Source organism: Geospiza fortis, unplaced genomic scaffold (genome assembly GCF_000277835.1).
Source record: "Geospiza fortis unplaced genomic scaffold, GeoFor_1.0 scaffold922, whole genome shotgun sequence".
NCBI classification, from domain to species: Eukaryota; Metazoa; Chordata; class Aves; order Passeriformes; family Thraupidae; genus Geospiza; species Geospiza fortis.
The window spans coordinates 98,087-115,156 of record NW_005054682.1 but is presented as its reverse complement, the minus strand read 5'-3'; the positions used below and the strand labels follow the sequence as shown (position 1 = coordinate 115,156).

The window sequence follows — 17,070 nt, the reverse complement described above, 5'->3', positions numbered from 1 at the left end:
CCTGCTGAATTTCCATCTGAGAATTGCTCATGTTGTCTTAAAGACAGAGGAGGATCTTCCAGATATGGTTTACTTGGGCATCCAGACTGAAATCTGTTTCATTAAGCTGTTGACTTCCTTTGTTGTTCTCAGGAGGTAGATTTTTTTTTTTCCTGGGGGAAGGGTGTGGTGTCGAGGAAGGGAAAGGTAATGGTGTTTGTTTTCAACCAGCACTTCCTTGCTACTTTTGGGTTTTGAGGTTGGTTTGGTTTTGGTTTTTTCTTAAGTAGAAAGTGTTTTCTCTGATATTTGGTCTAAAATTTTAGTATACCATTTAAATGTCCCTTCTCTCTCTCTTTTGCATCCTTGTCCATTTTTTTTATATGTGCAGTAGCCTACTGAAAAATTAAAGAGTTTTTTTACAAGTAATAGCTTTGATATAATATTTTCCCATGAGAATGTAGAATGTTTATAAAGCTACATTTTTTAGGTGTGGGAAGTTACAAGTAAGTCCTTTAAAAATAAGCAGACAGTAACCTTGCTTTTGGTTAACAACTCAATATTTACTGCTAGCAGGTGCAAATATACTGCAGGTTGATGTGTGAAGGAGAATGTTTAAAAGGGAGAGCATTAGTATGGAGCATAATGCAGAAAAGATAGGTATAGAATGTGCATTTTTATAGTATGTTCTGTCCAATCAGAGTACCTAAAATTTAGTGTATGTAATTTACTTCCAGGTTTAAGATTTTAGGCATATAATAGTAACCTATTCTTTTTGCATAAATCTGTTAGCTATTGTTTTGAGTCTTGATAAATAAACTAATATACATACATACATATATACATACACACACACACATAGACACATATAAAGGTTTGAGAATGCATCAAAGCAGCCCACTCTGCTGAGTCTTACCCCTATATATTCCTTCTAAAAGGATGTCTTAATTAGGTAACTGTTGTGGATCTGCTGTACTTCAAGGGTGCAAAATGTTAAGAGCATTTAATTTTTCATTTTCCTGGCAAGTAGTTTTCTAAACATCAAGCATGGAAATGACTGTCATTTTTATGGAGTATTTGCTAATACTAATGTCTTTGGGGGTGTATGTGTATTTTGTAAGTTTAATTTTTGATATTCTCTTTTCTCCCTGAGTTGTTATTGAACAAAATCACAGAATTATTCAATCAGGGTATTTCCTCTGCATGTTACTGTCTGTGCTAGGAATTGTTTCTGCCTATAGCACCTTGCTAATTTGGAATTAGAATGTTTATATGTTTTCCATAAATGCTCTTCTTTTATTTTAAAGATGACACATGTTGATGCCACCATTTTGTGATCCTCGTAGCAGAAGATAGTCCTACTGAGAAAATGAGCACTTTGATCATTCAGTCTTTGAACTTTAACCTTTGACTGGAAGTGACCTATAGGCAATGAAGACTACTTCCTTTGACTGCATTTTTACTAGTGTGCATTCTGGGCGCATGTTGATCGCTGGTTCAGTCCATGCAACTGACATGCTTTTATTAGTCATACAGTATTAATGCAGGTGTCCAGAAATGTCAGAATAATTCCATTATTTTTATTTTAAGCTTTTGGAAGAATTCCAGGTCTTCATATATTGTGCAATATATGAGCTCCTTGTGCAACATATATATTGTGCAACACTGAGCTCCTTGGCGGTTTTGGTGCATCCATTGCCGGCAATGGACATTGTACCAGGGAAAGGTTTCGCTCCTGCCACAAAAAAGATTGACACATGACTGAGCTTATGAAAGTTTTGGATATATTTGGAATATAAGCAAGGGATTGGCAATTACCTGAAATCCAGCCCATTCTTTTATATTTGGATTCTATGCACTGTGACCACAAAACTAGCAGCATGAGTTAACATGCCTACCTGAAGGACTGTAATAAGATCATTACGTATTTATTAAATTGTTTATCTGCTGTCAAATTGTTTTGACATGGGCGGTTTTTCAAGTGACATTGGCAGAGAGGTACAATGTTATCCCTATGGTGAAATAAAACTACTTTTTGTATATAGTTATTCATATCTCTGAAGCAAAGGTATGAGTAATTTAGGGTATGAGTGATTTAAACAAGAATTTATTTTGGAGATAGAGGATGGCAGTGATATAACTGAACTTGCTGCAGTCCGTAATTGGGCTTGTAATTTGTACTTTAGAGCTTTTTCCAAATAGATTGCACACTGTTATTTCCTGCTAGCCATCAGCATGAGCCCTACTGCCTACACCAATATTTCATTTATTTATGTGTTTGAAAGCAATCCATATAACATTTTTTGTTTGCATTCACTGTTTCTTTTGTGTTGTATGTCATGTTTGAATGTTACAAAACAATATTTTGATTGAAAAGCTTTGTCAGAAGATATTTTCTTGTAAATTATTTCTTTATCTTGTAAGCATCATCTTGTCTTTTAATCCTGTATTATAAAAAGAAAAAAAATACATTTTTGACAGAGGCTTAAAGTTTTCACAAAAAAGTGTGGACCTTCTTATTTAAGTTTAGTCTAAAGTATATTTTCTTAACTTCTTTGTCCCACGTAGCCATGCCAATTTTTCCAGGCTTTTCTTCACCAAAAAAAGGGGGAAAAGCCTAAAATCAGACATTTTTCTCTGGAGCAACATTTACTGAAATGACAGTTGTTCTCAGCACTCTGTAATATTTTGATACTGCAATTAGGTTGTCTTTTTAGGAAGCACTTTTATAAACCTTTACACATATGCAAAATTTCTATAATTTTTTTTACTGTTGCCTTATTGTTGCACTCAAAAAAAAAATCGAGCAATTAATGCATGAATGTCTAAATCAAGTAATAGCTTGATGTAAAAACAAACAAAAGCAAAAAAAAAATCCCTAAACCAAATCCACAATGACTAACTACAATAAAAACCAGAAAATTGGCTGAAAAGACTGATATTTTTTTTTAAATCTGCTGTATGATAACTGATGTTTTATAGCCTTGTACATACTTCTCTGTTACCTATTGTTTAACACATTTTTAAAAAAGTATAGATGCTTAACTCAGGGTGGATAGAGTTTAGATGGATTTGCTTCAGAGAAGTATTTTGTACAGCATCAGAACTGTAGATACTGGCAGTGAAGTGAGGCTACAATATACTTCAGGAACTGGTTTTTTTTTTCCTACACTTCAGGAACTGGTTTTTTTTTTCCTACTGTACTGAAAATATCTCTTGGCCTTTAAAACTCAATGGTAAAAATCTAGCTTTGGATATAAATTTGATGTGTGTATGTATTTTCACAATGAGCCTTGGAAACATTGAATTAATTTTCTTTTAAGAGCCAAAAAAAGTAGTTTTAAACAAAAGAAATACTTATGCTCTAAACTTTTTGTTTAGCAAATTTTATTGTTGTGGGATCATCAAACTGGTTAGTTTTGGAAATGGTTCATATGAATGAGCAGTAATCTGATACTTAATCTGTATAGTCTTGTTCACTGCTCTGTATGAATTGAAACAGTTGAGAAATTCATGTATGACTGGTTCATATGGTAGATCCTATCAAAATAGTCCACAGGAAAGAGACCTTAATGTGACCAGGTAATGTCTGAAGAAATGGTTTAAGTACATCTCAAATTCAGTTACCTTTTCATATAGTGGCTTGGGAAACAACAATACATGGTTTCAGAGAAGCTTCATCACATACCATATGTATTTTGTTGAAGATGGGTGTTGTAGTGCAAAGCATTATGCATTTTATTGACCTGTGCTGTCACACAGACTATAGTGAAGTTAAATAACCAAATTTATGCTGCTCTTTAATAAACCCCCACCCCATATAATATATCTTTATTTAGATCAAGAAAATGCAAGGTAGATTAGAAGAGAATGTACCTCAGGTCTTATAGTTTACAGTAGAAATGCCTCATTGGTTCTCTTGTAGATCTGTGGGTAAGTTCACCTATATAGAGAGGGCCAAGACAAAGCTTATATACCACTCAAGCCCTCAAGATAATGCAACTATTCTGACAATGCTATGATGTCCTGAAAAAGGGCTTGAATTAGATGGAGGTGGTGCCATCCTTTCCCAAGGGTGACTCTGTGTATGTAACTTTCTTTCACTTGGAATTTCTCACATGGAATAGTTACAGAATTGGCTTGAAACTATCTTGCTTTTATTTTGTGTCGATATTCATGCTGTTAAACACTTTGTTTTATGTTTAGTGTCTTTATAACACAATAAATTCTTGTTTTAAAATAGATTACTACCCTTGAATGGAAATACGTGTGGACCTTTTCATGGTGCAGTGCAGAACCACAGTTCCTAACATTCAGCCTCTCTTAAGACAAAGCTGCCAGTGATTCTGAAATGTTGTGATGCATCTCAGAGGAGGAATTTGTATAACAGCAAGGTGTTTCTCATCCTCCAGCGGGTATCTGTTGTTCAGCTGGAAGAAATAGTTAATTTTAAAAAAAATCACTTAGATGCTTCCATGTGAAATGCTTTCATTTCTCTTGGATGAGCAAATAGTTATCTTTCTTTTTTTTTTGTTTTGTTTCGTTTTTCAGTTTGGGATTTTTTTTGCCATTTGACAAGCACTTAAAATACTTGATGAGAAGTTTCAGATGCAGGATTATTGTTTGCCTGCGGTGGTGGGAAGTGAGTTTCTATTACTTTGTCAGCATCTATCAGAACTGTTTAATCAAATCTCTGCCTCATACCAATAACTGCTTTCAGTTTTGTACATTTTTTTTTCAAAAGATGTCTTCTGCTTTGTAAAAGGCAAGGCAATGCATACCTAAAACATGTATTTTTATGAAAAATTAAGTTTTTAAAATTCATATATTTTCTGTCGTTAAGATTATTCTAAATGTTTGGGTTTTTTTATTTAATACTTTTTTTTTTAAAAGTCTGACAAAAACCTAAGATATGAACTGTATTTAAAGGTATGCTTTAAGGAGACCATACCGTTTCCAGGTCAGGATTGAATGATGTTTTAAAAAGAGAGAAGAAAACCAAGAGAGAGGAAAACCCCTCTAATTAAACCCTAATTAAATAAAAAGATTTGCAAAAATGCAGCTATAGAGTTTGAAGGTTTGGAGGAAGTCAATACAGTTTTTGCCTCCTCTGGTAGAGCAATTGAGCATTATGTTGTGTTTGTATGCTCACAAATCCTGATCATTCTAAAGAACAAGTTTGAATGAATTTTCTTTTAAAACCAGTTACTTTTAATCCATATCACCCAGTTCAGTTTGGATTTACACAGTGGTACCTGAATAGTTGGGTGTTAAACTGAATAAGGGGAATTAAGCTGTCTTAATGATACTCCATCTTCAGCTGCAGTCATACAGCAGCATGGGAAGAGAGACTGGATTTTGTTTGTGTGCCAGGTACTTGTTGGCTGTTGTTTCTAAGCCTAATAATAAATTTCCAAACCTCCTGCCTTTAAAGTACCTTTATAAACTTGGAAGAGTAGAAATATCATGAGCCACCTTTTATTTGAACATACTTAGTCTCTGTTTTTATTTCATTTTACAGATACAGCAGTGCAGGAAAATTTATTCACTCTTCATTTCTTTTTCTTGCAGATTTTATGTACTTTTAAAAATAGTGTTAAAGAAATTTTGATCCGCTAATTCAATGTAGCAAATTCTGTCTGCAGCTACTTGAAGTGATTTAAGAAAAAAAAATTACAAAGTAAGAGTATTTCAGTAACATTGAAGTTCCAAAGTAATTTCTGTCCTGAAGTATGTAGGCAAAACCATATAGGTTTCTTCAGATAATTATTTTGTATTTAAAAACCAAAAATTAAATGCAAAATCAATTGACCGGGCAGTGTATATAAGTCTAGAGATTGGTTTTAAAAGCCTGTGCCCATTGTCTGTAATATAATACTTCATAGGAGCTTTAATATGTGAGTCAGTGGTAGTAGGTTAGATTATATTTAATTCCCTCTACTTTGCATACGTGCTGTATGCAGTGTAACTTTGTCTTTTGAAGTGATTTTTTTCTCTTGACCTCTGCTGGTGAAGGAGCGGCTTACAAGAGACTCTTCTGAATAGGAGTCCAGTGAAGAGTTGAAAATGTTGGCCTCAAAGAAAGATGTTACAATCTGAATTCCTGTAACACTGACCACAGTTCTTCCCTCATGCTGGCCTGTTTTTTGTTATTTAAAATCTCCATGGTAAGACCTTAAAACTTTTGTCCTGACTTCAGCAATTGGAGAACCTATTTTCTTCAAGCCCTTTGAAGTGCTTTGTGCCAAGTAGGTCAGGGTTAAGTCTGTTCAGATGAACATTCTGGGCCCTTTCTCTTCCCAGGGCTACAATATTATCTGGATGCTGCTAATGCAGTACTCCAGGGCATTTAATCCTTAAAGATAAAATCAAGCATGGTTTCTGCTATTACCAGAGAAAGAGCAATTTGTATTCGTTCCTTTCCAGTCTAATGGTTTACATTCCTACCTTGCATCTAACTTTATTCTCGAGTCTGCACTGAGATGATTTACCATGGTAAACCAGTAGGAAACAGACTTGAAAAAGTGAAAATCTATCTTCTCAATTAGCAAATTAGATCAGCTTGCTGCATAAGCAATAGTTTCAGAGCTAGTGCAAAAAACTGAAAGCTTTGTGTAGCTGGGGTTTGGAAGGTGGGGGCTAAAACAGGATTTGTATCTTTAGAATTTTCTGCATAATAAAATATTATGTAAAATATTGGCAACCTTGTGTTATGCAGAAGCTGAGAAATGTGGTATGAGAAGCCTGAGAGCTGGAGCTCTGAACTGCCTATAACAGTCTAAGGGAAAGGACTCGCCTATATTTTTTAATTCTGTTCTCCAGTAAAAAAATCTGGAGTTGTTCCAAAACATTCAAACCATCTGTTACCTTTGCATGTAGATGCCTTGAGTTTTAGTGCTCAGGAACAGGGTGGCTTTTTTTGTTTTGGTGGGTGGTTTGTTGTTGTTTTGTTTGTTTGTTTTGTTTGGTTTTGGTTTTTTTAAATGTGGCAAGGCTGTAGTTATTGTTCTGTGAGGATATTTTTAGTTAACTTTTTATCAGATCACTGTTGTCAAACCTTAATCAAATATAGTTGTATATAGTATCAAATATAGTTGTATCCATAACAAGTATAGTTATGGATGTGGTGAAACTGTTTAGAAAATGCCAGTTATTTTCCAGAAAAAAGGCAATAATGTTACAGAATATTCTTGAGATTAGATAAAAAGCCAGGTGTATTTACAGTCATGTAACACAGAAAACACTTGTGTCCCAAGTCTCAGAGGTCTCATTTGTCTATTGTATACTTCAAGAATGGGACTCTTGCACTCTGGTAGGAGGTTTTCAAGACAAAACCACGCTGGTTGCCACTTCATCCCTTTCTCTGAAGGTCTTGTTCAAGGAATGGATGAAACCTGGTGGTTTTTATCTGTACTTATTTGTACTGGGTCAGTGAAGAGTGTGTGACAGCTGCTACTCTGGTGATGAAGTGTGAATAGTTCTTGAGTCTCTTGTTCTCTAAACTGTCCATATGTCTGCACAAAACATTGTGAGCTATGTTTCACATGCACAGAATAAAGTACATTTTGCTTATGTGGTGTAGACAATTTATTGAAGATCAGAACTTTGGAAGATGCAGCATAGAATATATATATAACTTAAGTAAACAAGTGACAAAGATAAGTCGTCAAATCTCCAGATGACTTACAGTATATCAAGCCTAAAGTCTTGATTTGCATAAGGTTTTACATTTGTTGGGCTTGAGGTGAGGGGAGAATTTTGGGACATCATCTTGCACTGATATCTTCTGTATCACACTTTGGACTATAACTGTTTTAATCTCTTAGGTGTCTGTGTGTTGTCATCTGCCCCAGGTAGTAGCTACTATTTTAAGTGTTATGCTGGAGTAAAAGGTGACTTTGTGTTCCTTAAATAATAATAACCCAGACAGTCCTGTATTGGGAATGATTTTTCAAATTCTCCTTCAAAGTGTTGACCAACAATGAGGATACCACATGGAGATAGGCTATGCTCACTAAGTAGGGCAGGAGGGAGAGAAATCAGTCCTTGAAGTTTCAAGTTTGTTACCATCCTGAAGATTCTCTAAAAATCAGTGGCTGGTGGCATGGTGTTTTGGATTTCTGTGTTTTTGAGATTTTGGGTTTGGGTTTGTTTTTTGGTGGCATTTTTTGTGTTTTGTTTTGTTTGTCGTTGTTTTTTTGTTTGTTCGCTTGCTTTTAAGAGGACATCAGTAATTGCACCAATCTATAATTCTTATGTTACAAAGTTCTCCAAAGCTGCAAAAGGGCAAATGCAATGCAACTATGGTCATGATGCAGCTGAAGGATCAAGGTCCTGTATGACAATTAGTAGCAGCTTGTTGAGATGTGCTATATTAAGGAAAAGAGGATGGGTAGCTCTCTCTATGAACCAGAAACCTTAATAAACAGCAAAGTAGATTTCCTACTGTGCCTGACAAGAGATTTTGAAGTCTTGCAGGTGGAAAACAGACTGAATAGTTTGTTATGTATTTTGTAATTCTGAAAATTTCTTCTGTTAGCTTAGTTTCGTTAGTCTATAAGAATAGACTAAATAATACCTAGGCACTACTCATGTCTTCCTGGTATCTTAGGTACTGTTGGGGAATGCTGTACAGAAAAGCCTGTAATTCTTTTCCCCGAAAGCTTCTCTGGGTTGTTGTTACACTCAATTAAATACATCATCTACTTCTTTACGTTTCCCATCAGCTACCTTGTTAAGAGTTTTTAAACTCATTTCTGTGCAACACTTTTTGGAAGTCAGCATTATAAAGACTTACCATTTGGATATTGGTATAAATATCCAGAAGGCAAGTTTCTTTACATTGGTACTGTAGCATGCAATATAGTAAGGCTTAGGTCTTCTTGAATGATTTCTGAAATGTAAATCCATCTGAACTTTTTATTCAGTATTGGATGTACCTGGGTAAGTATAACAAGAATTGTCTTGTGCCAGCCAGCTCAGTCTGGAGCATCCCTGCACGCCAAGTTTAATGTCTCAGGATTTTCTTTGTAGTAAACCAAAGATCTGATTGGAAAATTTGTGGTGATCTCTGCATAAGGTGATTCCATACTGTTTTGTGGTGAGATGGTTTTTTGTGTATTTCAAGGCAGCTATTAATGCACCAGTGCTTGATTTTGAGAAATGGATCCTGTCACTATTGAGAGTTTGTCACATGGTAAAGCATTTGCTTAATTCTTTCTTTCTTATATTTGCAAACTATTATGGCAGAATTTGGCCTCTGGAAAGGAATCTTCCTGCATGGTCTGCACCAGAATACTGTTTCTCTCTGTCATAGAGTTTATTTCTTGTGTTTGGTCTCAACAGCAGTTTTATGTGTAGGTACATACGAAGGTGGGTACTAATCTTGCTTAGGCCTTGCATTTATTTGAGTTTATTTTAGTGTATATCAATCTTTTTATGTTTTACATTGCTTTTTATAGTATCAAACACTTTATTAATTGCAGCTTTTCATTTAAGAGAGCAAGATTCCATCAACATCTACATTTTCATTCTTTATGGGCTTTTTAAAAGCAAAGATACTGCATTAAAAATAATGTGGATAAAAGGAAGTGAGAACTTGCCAGTTTTTGTCTAGAACTTTAAAATTCTTACAAAATGTTCCTTTCAAATGTCAATTTTTTAATCTAAATTTTTTTGTTGTTGTTGACTTTGTTTTTTCTTTTTTCTAAACACATTCTTGTGCTGACATTAAATTTACCTGATACAGATACAGAGATCAAAGGACACAACTAGTCCAAAGAATTCAACCAATAGAAAGATGCTTCCCATTCTGCATAGTTTGTTTGCTTCCCATCCATGCCTATTAAGTTACACTGCTAAAATAACCCTTTATTGCAGGACAGTGGAACAATTCTGCAACAAGTTGCAAAGGACCTGTATTTCTACCATTTTGGAGAAGTAAAAAAATTACTTAAGGATTTATACAGTAAATTAAACCTGTATTAAACCAGTAATCTTAAATTATTATTCTCTTGGAACAAGAACTGCCTTAGACTTACATGAAGCCAAACTGCAAGAGCAGAAAAGAGAAGTTGTCTGTAGCCAGCATTCATACAGAAAAGAGGGTTCCCCATCTCCCAGCCCCAGAAAAAGAAAGGTTCAGAAGTTACCAGTACTGCAAACATGACTCAGTACATGACATAAAGGGCTTATTGTGGTAATAGGAATGGTAATAAAGCATTGCCCACATATGCTTCTAAGTATAGAATCTCATGAATGGAAACACTAAAAGCAAGGGCAACTGGCAGCATTGTCACTCAAATGATGTTTATTTTTAGAGGATTACCAATGCTTCCAATCCGCTGTTAGTACTATCTCTTGCCAGCACACACAAGCTTCATTCTCAGTTTGCTTAATTTTTTAAGTGACAGCTCTTAGAACAACAAGACTCCTGCTACTTCTAGGGACCATAACAAAAGACAGCCTCAAAACAGGTGGAGTGTGATTGAGTAAGCAGCAGGTATTACAATAGCCGAAAATACAGAATCGATGCATGTACACCTACATCAAATGTAATTGAAGTCCTCAGTTTCACCCATTTCCAAGAGGTTTACTGTGCAAGAATTTTGCTGTATGTTATGCATGTTATAGCAACAATCACTGTTGACTTTCTCAAAGGAGAGCAATGAAAAAATAGTAAAACAATGTCTTTGAGTGAGACAAATCATATCAGTATTACATGAAGTTGGTTTAAGTTGTTTGGCTTCACATTGCTTTACAGTCCTGCCAAAATTAGGACCCCACCTCTTAGTGAAATTTTTTGAGTCTGATGACAATAATACATTACTGGCTGTAATGAAGCACAAATATTGTCATGTACATAAACTGACTGTACATAAATTGCTATATGAAGGCGCAACACAGTAGACAGTAAGATTTGCAGCAGTTCTAACTTTGTAATTTTTTTTAATGAACAGTCAGTGCAACATTCTCCCATTTATGATAAAATAAAACTCTCCCACCTTACCCTGCACAGTCACCAACTTGTCAGTTACCATTATGTCCTAACTATGCCAGGACAACAGGGGTTTGGGAGTTATAGGACCTCTAGGATATTTGGATAATTGACACAAATGCACTAACTGGATATTTTTGCTAAAGTGTTGCTGTATAACATCATTGAGCCAGACCTTTCCCAGCCATTCAATAATTTACCAAAAGCACTAGTTTTGTGATAATTGAATGTTGCTGGATTTGACAGTCTAAGCAAGAGTAAACCCCCACATAATTTGAGAAGTTCAGTGTTCATTTAATGAGAGAATAGGACCAATCTATTACCTGGAACAATAAATGAAAATGTTTAAAAAGGCAAGGTCTGTGGCCGATCTGTAATCTCTGAATTTCTCTGAAAGTTTAAACACCAACACTGCCCACATGCCTTCATAGAAGTTAGGGAAACATCCCCATGTCTGACAGTGTTTGGATTCTTCAAAGCCATATTAAGACAAAGCATGAACAAATTACAGGGCACTGCATCTTTACAGACTGATCTGAAAATTTTACAACAGTTTTATCTGATTCTTTGCTACACTTTAAGTTCACTATGGAACCCAGTGTATTACTGATTTATATAAACATTTGATAAAAGAAAAACAAAATACTCAATTTTCACATCCAACACTGGCCTTAGCTTCAAGAGGTAAAAGGCCCAATCCCTACTCTCTCTGGGATCTAATCTGCTGCTTGTAAGGGTGGCAATAGGTATGATAAGGTACATTCTCTCATGAGCATGACTACAGATAAATGTGGCTAGTATGGACACGGATGTACAAACTGGTCACATTACTGGTGTCACTTTGGTTATGTCTGAAGTGTTGCTGTAATCTTTGCCTGCACTGAGAGACACTAATGAAAATCCAAAGCATTTCAAGATGTGTGTGATTCTCTCATACAATACTATCAGGAAATAGCATTGTGTTTTGACGTGTCTGAAGGCCTTTTATGTAGTCACAATGCTATCAGCAAAGCAAAACGCCCGAAAACCCCAGGCTTGTAAACAGGAATTTCATCTTATAGAATCTATTTCTTCCTTGACCTGTAATTACACTTTGGCTTTCCCATACCTCTCTCCTGAGCAAAGCCAGTGTAGTCTCATCAGGTAGCAATGCCTACTAATGCAGAAATGGGCCATTTCTAAATGTCTGTGTGCTTTGTAATTGATCTTCATGTTGCTAGTTCTGTTATTATTCTTGTTGATTTAGCAAATTGTAGTTACCTTTTTCTTCATTGCTGTAGTCATGAGATGTGAATTCCTGGCTGACCTGAATTTTCCTGGTTTTTTTCTACTATTATATGCTCTGTACTTTAAAGAAGTAATCCAAATCATGTTGGTTTGCGGGTTTTTTGGTTTGGTTTGTTTGTTTGTTTGTTTGTTTGGGTTTTTTAAGTCTGGAAATCACATAGGATATTTGAGAAGCTTCCAATGTTTATAATGGGTGATGAACTTGTATGAAGCATCTGTGCATATACATAAAGTTTATGCAGAACTACACATATTAACTAAATAGGCATAAATATGCAACATCATATTTTCTGTAGTTGTACGGTGAGATGTCTGTACCTTACAAAAGAGAGCTTTTACAGTACTTTGTGTCAAAAATAAATGGAAAGTTGTGGAAATATCTGTCACAAATTAAATGTACAAATTAAAACTAGGGACTTGGGGCTTTTATGCAGTTTTGGATACAGGAACTATGATATTTAATGAAGTTTTCTGAATGTACAGTAAAACTTCTAATACTTACTTAAAGTAATTTACCAGTATAATTTTAAAGTTTCACTAGCACTATTAGAAGGGTAAAGCATTTATTTACACATGGCTTTACTATTCCCAGCATGGACATATGAAAGCAATGGCAGCAAGTGATTGCTGGGAAATACAATGCTACCTGCAAAGCAATCTAAATTCGGGGCAGTGGGTCAACTAATAATGAAATAGCATTGACACCTTAATGATAGGATACCTAGATGAAGGCTGGTAATTGCAAAATCAGCACATCTTTTTGGTTGGATTCACTTTGTGTTCTAAAAAAATGATACTTATTAAAGGGATGAGGACCTAGACATTTCTCAATGTCCTTATACCAACAGTGATGGAATTCAATATATGCTGATACGTGCAAGTTCTAGTTCGCTTAATTTAGATTCTTGAAGTGATTGTGTGATTCATCTGTTTTAGGGAACTCACATTTTAGACACGAATCATCAAAGACAGTGTGGTGATGTGAGTTGTTAAAATTCATTGCTTATGAGTCCTCATTGGAGCATGAAGAGTAAATGGTTTCCATTACCCAAGAAAACTCTTCACAGTATTTACTTGTAGTTTGTTTTGTCTTGGTTTGTTCATGCCTCTCATTCCGTGTACTACCTAGTGATAAATTGGTTTAGTAATTTGTCATGCATTGTAGTTAAAGATCTACTTTTATAGTCACAGTTCTGCACCTGTAACTGGGGAGAGCAGTGGTCTGACTAGATGTAGTTTCATTAATAATATTGGGGTTTAATCAAATGTAATCCCAAAGTCCTGCATTTTGCTTTTAATGATTGAAAAAATATTACTAAAAAATTAAGTGACTCATTCTTCTGGTACTAAGCTATTAGAGGCTTTTATTCAGTTGAATGACTGACTAATGTAAATAATGCATTATTCACTTCTTACTGGTATTTTGTGAGCACTCTTCATAAAATATTAGCTTCATTATTAGCTATTAGCTTCATTATGGTTTTAACATTAGTATCAAATATCATCCAAGTTCTTAAATAAATAAATAGTACAGCTACAAAGAAACTTTCTGATACTCTGAAACAAAATTCTGGAAGAGGCTGTAAAATATCCAGTCTTGGAAGTTTTCTAAAGGAAACTAAGCAACCTGCTAACTCGAAGGTCAGATCCAGCTTTAAAGTTGGTCCTGCTACGAGGAGGCAGGGATGGTAGTGGAGCAGACCTTCAGAACTCCTTTCCGAACAGTTCTGCAAATCTCCTACTTCTTAAAAACACAGTTGGGTATTTTCTTTGGGGATTTATTTTTGGTTTGTTACACCAAAGTGTATTGAGGGGTGGAAACTAATTTCTTGATGGTTTCTGTTGAAACTACAATTCTAATAATAAAATATATTAGTAAAAATGAGAATACTATGATTTTTTGCAAGTTAGTGTGAAAGTGCTGATTTATTTTTTCTGAATCTGAGGTTCACAATGACAAGGCCAAATATCTTCAAGTGTCCTGCACTCATGTATACAGACCAAATAGAATGACTCTATCCTTTCCTCCACTTAGGTGTTTATGCAGGCATTTAGGTATTAATGTGGCTTTTTGTTATTTTCAAACTGCATACTGAATTAATTACTTCTATTAACAACTTGCATACTGAAACTAGATTGTTGTGCAAGTTACGACACTCTTCTTATTTACTAATGGAGCAGTGTGAAAGAGTACATACAAAATATGCATCTTGTTTTCAAAACCTGAGAAGTTTTTAGGTTGTATTAAGCTGCTTTTACTGGAGATACTGACTAGTCTTTATCCTGTACCTCAGCAGTAGCAGAAAAAAGACCCTCAAACGTAAGGGTGCAGTAAATGTTAAAGTGACTAGTAATGCACTTTAGTTGTTCATATAAGTAAAGCTCCAATCATATAGGAAACATCAAAAAAGCAAAATACACCCATGGGCTTAAAATTATTATAAAAGATATTAATCTTTGTTTTGTAAAATATGTATATATACATGGTAAGTTTTGGGATAAAATCTGCTCTTCTGTATTCAGTTTTCTTCCAGCTACATTCGGTTTGCACCACAAGATGTATACCAAGATACTTCTGAGTTGATACATGTATCTCAAGATATCTCTAAAGTTTTAGTGTTTAGTAATAGCAATTCTATAAAAATGTTAGCTATTGAAATAATAGCAGAGATTGGAGATTTTAGAGGCTTGCTGGAATTACACCTGTCTACTGCAGGAAGTTCACAAAAGCCCCCTCATAATTTGATGCTGGCATTCATTAGATGCGTTTTTCTCTGTGTGCACCAATGCTACATATGTGCTATACTGTAGGGTTGTTCTTCAAACTACTTATAGTAAGTAAACTAAAAATGACATGACATAAAATTATGAAGGAAAAAACCAAGAAGAAGCAACAAGCAAATGAAAAAACCCCCACAAACTTCTATAGATTGCACCATCAAAATTCAGCATCTAGATGAACTTTACTCATGCAAATATTCGTAGTAGCCTAATGAAAAGTACTTGCATTATTATCCATTGCTACATTAAATCAGAGGACTACAAAAGAAATAGAATTATACAGTGTATTTCTGTCCTCAGTTCTGAAATTAAGGGGTAAGGAATCAGAAAACAAAACAATGAAGGAATGAGAAGGGGAGGATTAACGAGCTACCACTGCTGAATACAGGGTATGTATAAAACATCATAGCAAATGCTGAGTTCCCAACAGGAGTTTCAACAAGTTGTAAATGTCATATTGGTGTTCTGTTAGTATGAATAAAATCTTGCTATCACTTAGATACTCACAATGCAGCTCTGCCACTAGGTGTCATGCTGTGTATTTGGTGTGTAAATTATCTACAGTATGCAAGCTTACTACCAAAATTCACCTGGGCTGTGTGCTTTTAGAGTGTTCCTCCACTATGCTTGAGAATTGTGTCAGGCTACATTTTTTTTTTTTTCTCAGAACAGATCCATCTCTTGGTATCAAGTGATAATTTTAAAAAATAATTATCATATAATAGCAGATACTGCAGGCAATATGAACTCTAGACTCATTCTAATCCTGACTTATCTGTTGTTTTTTAAAATTACATTTGCTATGACTAATGTTATAACTCTCATATGAAAAGATTAATTAAAAATTAGTTGTGTAGCAAAAAGGTATAGATCTTTGCCCTCTCAAAAATCTAGTTTTGTTTCTGAGCCTGATGAACTTTTTTAATGCACTCTTGCAAATCAGGTAGGAACATGATTGCTTCAAGTTCTGATGCTTTTGCATAGATTTAAAAATTTGTGGTTTATTTTACTTGAGCCAATCAGGAAAACAGATTTTTACAAAGTAAGTGAGATTGTGGATTAAACTCAGAAATCTTTTACTAATGAACAATAAACTTCTGATTACTTTGTGATAAAGATTTGAATGTTATCTTTTTAATGCCATAGGTGGTCAGAAATTGATTTCTTTGATTTCTCCCCTTCTCTTCGTCTATTAATTTCTAATTTAGAGGAAGAAATACTTTAGACTTTAATCTCAATTTGCATAAGCTTTTTTTTTTTTCTGCCTCTTTTTTTTTTTACATTTTTCTGTCTAGTTCTGCCTTCTGTAAGGGATGTGCGAACCTGAAACATGGCAACAAGATAAATACTTTTATGGTGGCAAAACCAAAGACAGGTGGTTTTGGTTGGAAAGGCACTGAAACAGCAATTTATCCCAGGGTTTTATGTGGCTGAGCCCTGGCACTGTGTAAAGGAAAGGAGGGTTTGTGCCCACCTGGGGAAGGAGGAGGTTTCAGTGAGGCACCGTGGAACCTCCATGGCTGAACCTCCACAGCTGCGCTCCCTGGCCCTCGTCTCCCTCCAGGCAGCTCCCAGCAACTGCATCAGTGATCTGCTCTAATTCTAGACAGAAGAAAATATTAACAGAAATCTTCATGAGTTTTTACCTTTTTCTGAAAAGAGCTCTCTCGGAGGGGAGAGGTGAGAGGAGACGTTGGAGAGTTAGTGGTCCAAGCTAGAGTGAGATGAGTAACAGCAGATGGGGAAATTAAAATCAAGGCTCTTCTCTGGTGTGCTGCGGTGGCTGCCCCCTTCTCCCCGTATTTCTGCCGGCCTTTTTCCTTGCCTGAAGTCTCGCAGTCCGCAGCCCTCTCTCTCCAGGCGCGCAAGGAGCGGTGCAGACCGCGGCTCTCGGGAGCAGCTGAGAGTGGGCAGAGTACACTCGCCAGGCCGATCTCAACCCCACTCACGGACCGGCGCATCTCCCGCGCCGCTGCTCTCCGCGCTCCCCGGCTTGGGGCTTCCTCCTCTGCGGGGCCGCCGCCCCC

The 17,070-nt window shown here is 35.6% G+C and overlaps 1 protein-coding gene across 1 annotated transcript in view; it reads left to right on the top strand.

Moving 5' to 3' along the window:
- The window catches only part of UBE2W (ubiquitin conjugating enzyme E2 W), an 11,772-nt gene extending 10,164 nt beyond the window's left edge, over nucleotides 1–1,608 (top strand). The window contains exon 5 of the mRNA XM_005430788.1: nucleotides 1,287–1,608. Coding sequence (XP_005430845.1) covers nucleotides 1,287–1,300 — 14 coding nt within the window. The 3' untranslated portion in view covers nucleotides 1,301–1,608. The remainder of the gene's footprint in view (nucleotides 1–1,286) is intronic.
- The last annotated feature ends 15,462 nt before the right edge of the window (nucleotides 1,609–17,070 follow it).